The 10,618-nt window shown below is 37.7% G+C and overlaps 1 protein-coding gene and 1 long non-coding RNA gene across 2 annotated transcripts in view; both read right to left on the bottom strand.

Annotated features, from left to right (window-relative positions):
• Window positions 1–6,483, bottom strand: part of LOC100965800 (C-type lectin domain family 2 member E-like) — an 18,132-nt gene extending 11,649 nt beyond the window's left edge. Inside the window, exons 1-2 of the mRNA XM_023509084.1 lie at window positions 6,260–6,483; window positions 522–647 (exon numbers count right to left, since the gene is read on the bottom strand). Of these exons, the coding sequence (XP_023364852.1) occupies window positions 522–647; window positions 6,260–6,335 (202 nt within the window). The 5' untranslated portion in view covers window positions 6,336–6,483. The remainder of the gene's footprint in view (window positions 1–521; window positions 648–6,259) is intronic.
• A 2,185-nt stretch (window positions 6,484–8,668) lies between these two features.
• On the bottom strand, window positions 8,669–9,525 carry LOC111722741. The gene is made up of 2 exons (XR_002771430.1): window positions 9,317–9,525; window positions 8,669–8,975 (listed from the first exon to the last, which is right to left on the bottom strand). It is a non-coding gene; the product is annotated as an uncharacterized LOC111722741 (long non-coding RNA).
• Window positions 9,526–10,618: the final 1,093 nt, after the last annotated feature.

Below are 10,618 nucleotides of genomic sequence, written 5' to 3'. Positions count from 1 at the left end.
CACAACGCCCAGCTATTTTTTGGTTGCAGCCGTCATTGTTGTTTGGCGGTCCAGGCTGGGGATTCGAACCCGCCACCTTAGGTGTACGTGGCTGGTGCCTTAGCCGGTTGAGCTATAGGCGCCGAGCCAAGTGAGGCTTTCAATTGAAATATTTTCAGGCATATCCCCTGACCTTACAGATTTGTATCTTCTAACATCAAACATAGGGACAATAGGTCTTCAGCATTGTTTAGCACATTTAAGGAAGACATGACTTAACGTTAGTAAACAACTATTATGTGTATGCCCAGGTGCATACATTAGCCACCCTATTGTAACCTGTTCCCCCTCTACCTGTATTTATTATTACCTGTGTCTTCTTGCTAGAGTATAAATTCCCCAAAAGCAGGGATTTTTTGTGTTTTATTCAGTGATGTACCTCAAGCATTTCACACAGTGCCTGGAATAAAATGGAGCTCCAAAAATACTGACCATGTAAATGTGTTTAGAATATTGTACAAATTGGAGACAAAGTAACTTACCTGACAGAACAGTAGAAAGTGCAACCACACCTGCAGTCGAGACTGCAATGATGAAAAGGTAACAAGAAACCTTGGCAAGTGTTAAAGGAGATAGAACTGCCAGACATTTTCTTTGGAGATCTTTACCTATAAAATACAAATATCAGAATCTCAATCTCATGAAGATCTTAGGGACGGAAAATTAAATTGATCATAGAATCAACTCTAAACTCAGCTGTACTTCAACTCTCCAATTGCCAACCTCTTTCACATAAGGTCCTGGTCTATAATGACAGTCATGACCAAATAAACTAGACTTACTGAAAACTAAATTTCCACCCAGGGAATTTCATAGTTATGATACAGTTCTTTTTTTTTAAAAAAAAAAAAAGTAGAAATCAGGATGAAAAAGAACCATAAATAATTCAGAGTTACCTCCTACTTAATAACCATAAACCTGGTTAAAATACTAAGGAAAACACTGGAAAATAAATCAATGTTATTCACCATATTAACAGAAAAGATTAAGCGAAGAAAAAACTATGAACATCTTAACAAATGCAGCAAAAGCATGTGCAATTTTAATATTTACTCATACACAATAACAACTCTGACAAATTAGAAGGACCTTCCTCAACCTGAATGGGCATCTACAGAGAAACAACGGCTACCATCATACTTAATGGTGGAAGAATGAACACTTTCCCCCAGTGACCAGGAAAAAGCAAGAATGTCTGCTCTCACCTATCCAATTTAGCACTTTACTGGAGGTCCCAACAGGGGAAATAAGGCAAGAAAAAACAATTAAATGCCATACAGATTGGAAAGGAATAAAAGTGTTTCTATTCATAGACAATATGGTTATCTGCATATAAAATTCTAAAGAATCTACCAGGAGGCTACTAGAATAAAGGAGGTTATTAGCAAAGCTGTATAATACAATGTTAACATATAAAAATTGATTGTATTTCCATGAACTAGCAATTCTCAAGTAGAAATTAAAAGATAAAAATAGTACCAATTATAGTAACATCAAAAAATATTAAACTAGGAAGTGTAAGGACCAAAATCCCCACGAATATGGAAGTTATCAAGCAGGGGAGGGGCGGTGTAGCAAGACTTCAGCTGGGAATGACTGTGTACATGCCTTGGGGACCTCAGGATTGGTCCACACAGCTAATCTTATCATGAGAAAAATGACATGCCAGTTTTCAAATAGAGCAAAAGCAACACTGGCCCCCATGGATGGACCTTCCATATTTTCCTAGACTGTTTATTTATTTCCTTTCTTTTTAAAAAAATTTCAGAATAGGCTGGGTGCCTGTGGCTCAAGTGGCTAAGGTGCCAGCCACATACACCTGAGGTGGCTAGTTCGAATCCAGCCCGGGCCCACCAAACAACAATGACGACTGCAACCAAAAAAATAGCCAGGTATTGTGGCAGGCGCCTGTGGTCCCAGCTACTTGGGAGGCTGAGGCAAGAGACTCGCTTGAGCCCAGGAGTTGGAGGTTGCTGTGAGCTGGGATGCCATGGTACTCTACCCAGGGGGACAGCTTGAGGCTCTGTCTCAAAAAAAATAAAAAATTTCAGATTAATATAAGGATGCATACAGTTAAGTTACATTGTATGTGTTCATTAGGCAATATCCATAGAACCGAGACCCCACAACTTCATAATGATTCTGGGATATATTGTTAAGTGATTAAAAAAAATGCAGAAGAGTGATCTAATATGGCATAAAATAAAGGGGCTGAAAATAGGAATATAATTTTGCACTTGCATAATGAACTACCAGAAAGGTATACAAGAAACTATAAGTAATAGGTAAGAAAATGTAACTTGTCATTACACGAACAAGTGTAACAATACCTCAAATATGTACTATTTTATATAAGTTTCATTTCTCAACCATGTAAATAAATTACTTGTTCAGAAGAAAATAGAATTTGAAAATTTTAAAAAATATAATTATAAATCTGTCAAGATATGTTCAGAATCAGTATGATGAAAACTATCAACAAAAGAAACAAAGAAATCAAAGAAGAGCTAAATCAATAGAGAGACACACGATGTTCATGAATAGGAATCTTCTGTTAATATGTCAATTATTCCCAAACAAGTTCATAGATTCAGTGTAATTCTGATGAAAACAGTACATGATTTTTTTTTTGTAGAAACAAACAAGGTGATTTTAAAATTACATGGAAAAACAAAAGAACTGTAATAACCAAAATGATTTTGAAAAAAAAGTCAAAATTTTGTAATCAGCTAGGCATGGTGACTCACTCCTGTAATCCTAGCATACTGGGAGGCCAAGGTGGGTAGATCTCCTGAGGTCAGGAGTTTGAGACCAGCCTGAGCAAGAGAAGATCCCCATCTCTAAAAGGTGCTGGACATTGTGACTTGTGTCCGTAGTCCCAGGGACTTGGGAGGCTGAGACAAGAGGATCACTTGAGCACAAGGGTCTGAGGTTGCTGCAAGTTATGATGCCACAGCACTGTACCAAGGGTGGAAAAGTATGACCCCTCCAAAAAAAAAAAAACAAAACTGAAATCACAGAACTTGATTTCATAATTTATAAAGTAATAGAAATAAAGACAGTGTGGTATTGACAAAAGTGTAGACAAATCAGTAGAACAAAAAAGAAATTTCAAAAACAAATCTAAACATGTAAGTATCAGCAGCCAAGCTCAAAAAGAGCAGCTTCCCAAAAGAAGAAGGTTCTTGGCTTTTTTAAGTCTCACTAATTGAGGGGAAGAGTATTCAAGGCTAAAGGGGTACCTTTTGCTAAGAATTTAGTAAAAATTGGCTGGTAATTCCTAGAATTGAGTTCCCTCCTATTTTTATATTTTATATGGTTTTATATTTTATATGTTAGGGAACTTCATGGCAATATCAAGGATGGAGAACTTTTAAAACCATATGCAACAGGATATTGGAATCAGCCAAAGTTCATGTGAGGGGACTCAGATAACTGACAAGCCGGTTGAAGCCAGTTCGTATCCATGGTTGCATATTTACAAATCATATACCTAAAAAAGGGCTAGTTATTTAGAATATATTAAGAATTCAAAACTCAGCAACAACAAAACTAGATTAAAATTGAGCCAAAGATTTAAACATATACTTGACTAAAGAGAATACATGATTTGGAAGTAAAAACATAAAAATATGCTCCATATTAGCAGCCATTTCGGAAACACAAATCACAACCACAATGAGCTCCTACTATGTGCTCACTACATTAGTAAACAAAATAAAACAAAGTAACAGAACCAAGTGCTTGGTGAGGAAATGATGCAACTGAAATTTCCACACAATGCTTTTGGAAGTGCAAATGGTATAGATACTTTTGGAAACAGTTTAGCAGTTTGTAACAGTAAACACAAATTTACCATATGCCCTGGCCATCCAGTGCCTAGGGATTACACAATGAAAATGAAAACTTGTGTTTACACAAAAACCTATACATGAATATTTACACCTCCTTTATTCCTTCTCTCTCTCTCACACACACAGGCCCCTGGTAACAGTTCAAATTTGCTTCAGCTAGTAATAAAGAGGCAAATGACTATTCAGCACTGAAAAAAGAAAAATCAAAACACTGACCACACAGTCACAGTAAGGTATCCCTCACTAGGCTTTGTCTGGCCGAACTTGCATCATACTTCTTTGCTCCCCACGAGCACTTACAACTGTGGCTTGTCCACAAATTTCAACAAGTTTTAAAGCACTAACAAGCACAAAGAGCCCATATTAAGTTTATTTGCAGGATCTAACTACAAAGGGCAAAGGATTCTGTTGAATTCTTAGACATCGCCACCTGCTCTTCTCTGCACCACACTCTCTCACCCACAAGTTGTTTGCTAACCCTTTTAACTTCTTCCTAAAACAAAAGCAAGTTTCTGTTTGATTTTGAGATGTCTGACTATTTTTGAAGTCAGAGTGTTATTCTTATTGCAGCAGGACTGAATAAAATCTTCACTTACCCAACTCTGGACTTTGATAAACTATTAGTACCTACTACACTGTGGATGATTCTCATGCATTATTACAAAGTGAACTACAGTTTACTGCAGGAGTCCACTTATGTAGTATTCTGGAAAAGCAAAAGTGTAAGAACAGAAAACAGATCACTGGTTGCCAAGAACAGAGAAAGGGCATGAAGCAATTTAGGGGGGGAGGGAAAATACAGTTCTATATCTTGGTTTTGATGGTGGTCACATAACTATATGTGTTGGTCAAAAGCCTATAGAAATGTACACCAAAGAGAAATTTACTGAATGTAAATTACACTTTAAAAAAGATTCCTGACGATTTCTTTTCAACCACTACATTTCACTCACAAAACACAGCTCTTTAAGAATAACAGGGAGCCTCAGCTTAAATTGAGACAAGGAAAAATCTATATAGTATTGGATAGTTTTAAATAATATCTAATGTCATTAGGGTTTGGGTTCCTTATAAAAATGTCAAACTTCATTCTTTCTGGTTCAACATTAAAGCTAAAATGTCTTTGGAACTCAGTATGTTATGATTTCTATGACTTTTCCATTGTTACTAGAGTAATATGTAAATCTCCACTTAAATTTCACCCCCAAATCTCCCATTTGCCTCTCTTAGTACTCTTTAAAAGTCCTTACTTTCTCTGGGTTTTCCCTGTCTCTACATCCTCCCACTAGTGTCCCTGCTCCCTTTCTTTCTCTTGCTTATTGCTCTTCTACCTTTCTTAACTGTTTCCCTTTCTTGTTTCCCAATCAATTCTTAGCCTTTTGGCTAAGATCAAGTTCAATACCTATCTCTTTTAAGGGTACACACTGAACACATGCCCTTCAAAATTCTAGTTGGAAAAAAAATTAGGAATTATTTTTCAGAAGAACAAATAAATAAACTATATTACTGGTAAAATTTTAACTCAGTTTTGGGATCCAAAAAACTTACCTAACTTACAAAAGCAGGATGCTGTTTTTTAAAAATAAAAACAAGTTTTATAATTACATTGTGCACCATTCTTACTGGTCAAAAATTTAGTTTTGTAAGTACCAGGATTAGCTGAAAGACATTAACATTCTTTATAAACTTCCTTTTTATGTTAAATATAAATGCTGTTTTCCAAGAAATCCAATATCCTTCCCCCCAGACAAAAATAAATAAATAAAATTGAGGAGGAAGGATAAAGGAAAGAGAAAAAAAAAAGAACTGAAATAAAAGTTTTTCAAAAGGCAGAAGAAAGAGGGTCAATAAAAGGGATTCTTTCTGCAGGACTGAATATAAATAAACATACTCTTTATTTTGTTTCTTTCTTACCAAACTTGCCATAACTGGAATGCTAAAGGACTTGCTGGTGATCAGGTTCTGCTTCTCACCCTCACCCTCAAATCCCCATGTCTTTTTAAAATTTTATAGACAAATGATCTATAAAACAAACTCCAAAAGGCTATTGGAGTTGAGTTTGTCACCACTCTGGCATATAAAGGACATGCCATTTAATATCCTACTGTGACTTGCCAGAGTGCAAGTTGCCAGAGACCTGGGAACATAGAGGATAAAATAGAAACACAAAGAACATTTTTTTCTTCATCCTTTTCTTCATCTAATTCCCTGTTCATGTCTCCTGTCTCAGAAATACTTAAGTAACATACATAGTAATACAAGAAATGACGAAAAATTGCACAATTCTTCCACCTATACACATTCTTTCTACAGAGACTGACTATGAGATGCTAATGTACTTTTTCAGATTTTATCAACTGCATTACCAGACTCTCCTTCCTCCATGCAATCTCTGAATGTAAGATCTGTCAGAAGCATTTTCACAGAAGTCTCGGAAGCCATGACCTTCTAGCTTAGAGGAGCAGTGTGAAGTAGATCAGGAAGGAAATTGAGAGCATTAACACTGTGAGATGACGTGTGTATCAGTGAACTTTGAATGATTGTTTGTCTGCCTTGCAGCCTACAGAATCACCAAATATCCCTTACAATGGCTAAAATGAAAAAGTATGCACTTTTTAGGGGTGTAGGGTACAACTGAAACTCTTACACACTGCTGGTAGGAGAGTAAATATTTATAACAGCTTTATAACACTCTATGACATTACTATTAAAGCTGAACATAACTAAATCATAATCTAGTAATTCTATTCATAAAAATATTTTCACCCCCACAAAAAATATATGCATACTAAAAGGCACATACAAGATTATCATAACAGCATTATTTGTAGTATCCAACATGGAAACTCAAATGCCCATTAATAGTAGAATGGAAACACATTGTGGAGTATTGATATGGTGGAGGATATTATACAGAAATAAGCATAAACAAATTCCTACCACAGGCAACAACATCTCAAAACATAATTTTCAGTATAAGAACTCGGATATCATAAAATGCATCTTGAACTATTTCATTTATATAAAGTTCAAAAACAAAGTAGTTTGTGAAGTAAAGAAATAGGATTCTTTTGTGAAACAAGAAGAGAAAAGTGATTGGCAAGGCCCATGAAAGGATGGACATTGCTGGTAATATTTTATTTTTTACTCTTTTTTTTTCTTTCTTTCTTTCTTTCTTTTTTTTTTTTTTATTGAGATGGAGTCTCACTTTGTTGTTCTTGGTAGAGTCCTGTAGCATTATAGTTCACAGCAACCTTAAACTCTTGGGCTCAAGAGATTCTCTTGCTTCAGCCTCCCTAGTAGCTGGGACTATAGGCATCCACCACAATGCCTGGCTATTTTTTGCTGGTTTGTTTGGCAGGTCCAGGCCAGGTTCAAACCTACCAGCCCTGGAATATGTGACCTCTGCCCTAACCACTGAGGCTTGGCACCCAGTCAGCTGGTAATATTTTATTTCATGATTAGGATGGTGGTTGTATAGATAGTGCTAACTCTGTGATAATCCAGTATAAACTTGAGAGACATTTTAGTAATTGTTCCCTCTTTTAAATAAAAATATTTACTAAATAAATATATTTGAATAAAAACCAAACCCTGTTTTAAAAATAAAACAGTACACATTAAACGTTTTAGAATGGATGCTTATGGGGGATACGAAAATGGGATTCTATAGAGAATAAATAAAACAGGGGAGCCTTTAGAAGGATCAAAGATGATAGGATGAAGCCAACTTGACCTGCAATGAACTTGCAGCTGCACTACCTATGGCCCAAGTTGGGGGGCAGGGAGTCTTTTTCTTTGGAAAAAAAACTTTACAAGAGTGATGACACTTTTACTGAACTTTAAACAAAGAGCAGGATTTCAACAGATGAAGGTGAAATTAAGTTATTTCAGCCATATGGAATGAGGCAGAACAGTGAATCTCTACCTTGCCTACATATGTGAGTCACCAGGAGACTTTTACAAAACAAATCTAATGTACAACAGGGTAATTAAAGCAAGATCTCCAGGGCAGAATTTGAGCTTTTACATTTTCAAAGAGGTCCTTCCTCCAATGATAGTGATGCTACTTAAAGGAAGCCTGTGCTGAGAATCAGAGTGCATCAAGAAAGGAAGTTTAAAAATTGGGAGCAGTGATGTTATAAAGGTAAAGATAGTAACTGGCCATGATATAGCCACAGGGGACCCATGACAGGTAGTTGCCCAGTAGGGGCATCAATAATCAGGACTGTACTTTCAGATTTAGTGTGGTCATGCTTGTAGGATGGAATAGAGGTGGAAGAAGCTGGACATGAACTATAACAGCATGCTTCCTTTGTAAAAATTATTCTTATGACCTTCCCCTTTTTTTTCGATATTGTAAGTTTTAAACTTCTCAAGTCCATTCTTGGAGTTCATGCTTCAAATGCTGGACCTTCTATTACTAACCGCTAACAGAAAGTGTCTCAGAAAGGTGAGATAAAAATTCTCTTCCCCAACAGCCATTTTCTGATACAATAGTAGATTGATGACATTCACAAAAGTATCAATATTACTTTCCTAAGTACAGATGCTTTTATAAAAATCTAATGCCCTGGTTTTTTGTTATGTAATGTTATACTAACATTCTTTTACAGTAAAGGGTCTTCTAAAACATCTAGACTTCAGAAAATGTAGTTCTGTCCTGTAAAATACTGCAATATGATCACTTGCTTTAGCTTGGTAACAGTCACACTTGTAATTTGATACATTTATCTTCCGATGGCAAGAGAGTGGCTGGGAACCAGAACACTGGGACCATTTTATTTTTTATTTAAGTGAGCCACAGATCAAAAGGTGAGTTCAGAATTCCCCACTGGCACCCTCTAAAGTTCTGTAAACTTGAGCCACTGGAACGTTCTGCAAACGGATGAAGCAAGCAGGTCACACGCACGCGACTTCTGGGGAGGCATCTGGGCAGATCTGTCTGCCTGCGGGCCTGGTATGGACAGATCCCGCCTGGAAGGCCCTGCCTTGGTGCCTCTCTCAGCCACTCGCGGAGGAGCTGCCTTCTTCTTCCGCGTTTTTCTGTTCCGCAAGTGACGCTTTTCTTTCACCCCCAATCTGTGAGTGCGGTAGAAAAGGCTGAGAAGCGCCGACAGCCGCGCCTTCAGGGAAGCCACTGGGGCCCTGGAGCCCATCCTGTCCCCGCCCAATCCCCCGCCCCACCCCCCCCACCCCCTCCAGCCCCAAGCCTCTGACCCTCCCAAAAGAGCGGCTGAGAAGAGAGGCTACTTTTCTTTTAAGAAAAAGTTTTTCTCTGCTCTTGAAGTGGGATGGCACCACGACTTAAGGTCGTGGGCCTGCAGGAGCACGAGCCACCCACTATGGTTTCAACTCTGTTCCCTCCGCCGCTGCTGAGCAGGGCAGGCTCGGAGACCTGCCGGCTCCCGGGGTCCCATTACCTTCCTTCCCATGCTCAGTAAGAAGGCGCCGGGCTCCAGCTCCAGTCTGGGGCGTGGTGGACCTTTTGTCCTGTGACAAGGACCCAAACACTGTCCTTCTCCCGTGTCTCCATTCTGGGGCAGGGCCCGGGATTCAGGGGAACCAAGTGGAGACCAGACCCTGGCCGGACTCCTAAACTGGTGTGGCTGGGAGTTGGGTGGAGGGTGAATAGATAGAGCACGGGGATTTTTAGGCAGTGAAGTCGTCCTGCGTGATGCTGTGATGGAGGGAGGATACGTGCTGTTATGCACTTGTCAGACCCACAGAATATACAACACAAAGGGCGAACCCTAAACTATGGACTTTCGTTAATAAAAATGTATCAAATTTTGTTCAAGTATAAAACTGTATTACACTAATAACAGGTGTTAATAGGAGAAGTTTTGTGGGAGGAAAAAGAGGCAGAACAGAACTCTGGACTTGCCACTCAATTTTTCCATAATCCTAAAACTACTCTAAAACAATTTTCATTTTTTTTTAAAAAAGCAGATAAGTGTTAGTATGATAATAGCTTTTAGTTCATGACATAGAAACCTATATTCCTCCTCCATCTTAATTTCTGTTGTATTTTGGTGTGTAAATTTAAAAATACACCTTCTGCTACAGGATACGGTAAGATTATAACTTTTTAAAATGGTAATCCATGACCTCTACAACATTTCAGAGATGATACCTTAATAAGTTCCTCCACCTTTTGTCTATCTCAGAAAAGTATAAGAAATCAGGTGTAATGTTAGTATCTAACTTTATTATTTATGTCATAAATAGTTTAACTCATTTCATATTTGGGACATAGATTATTATGCTTTTTTTAAAGTGTAACTTTAGCATTCTTTTCTCTTTGGTTAGCTCTACGCAGTGGGATGATACCTTCTATTATTTCACATTTGTAAATAAAGTTGTGTTTCATTGCTACTTGTTAAGAATATATCAACTTGCAGTTTGTGTAAAAATAATTTTGTTTTTCAAAAATCAGAGGAAACCCATACATTTTCATTAAGAAATAATAACAATGATTAGCTATACCTCTTCTAATATACCCCTTACAGAGAAGGGAAATGAATGAGTTTGAATGTATTGTAATAGTTTAAAATTGGCCTACTTTCCTTCCTTTCATTCTTTCATTCCTTCCCTCCCTTCCTCCCTCCCTCCCTCCCTTCCCTCCTTCCTTCTTTCCACAAAAAGAAGAAAGCCACTGTGATTTTGTCTGCTCACTCATTGCTGAGATAAGACCGGAAGAGGCACTATGGCATCTACCACAT

The sequence above is a fragment of the Otolemur garnettii genome, unplaced genomic scaffold (genome assembly GCF_000181295.1).
Source record: "Otolemur garnettii isolate 467f Iridium unplaced genomic scaffold, OtoGar3 scaffold00339, whole genome shotgun sequence".
In the NCBI taxonomy this organism is placed as follows: domain Eukaryota; kingdom Metazoa; phylum Chordata; class Mammalia; order Primates; family Galagidae; genus Otolemur; species Otolemur garnettii.
The sequence above is the reverse complement of the archived record's forward strand: the minus strand, read 5'-3'. Positions and strand labels throughout refer to the sequence as shown.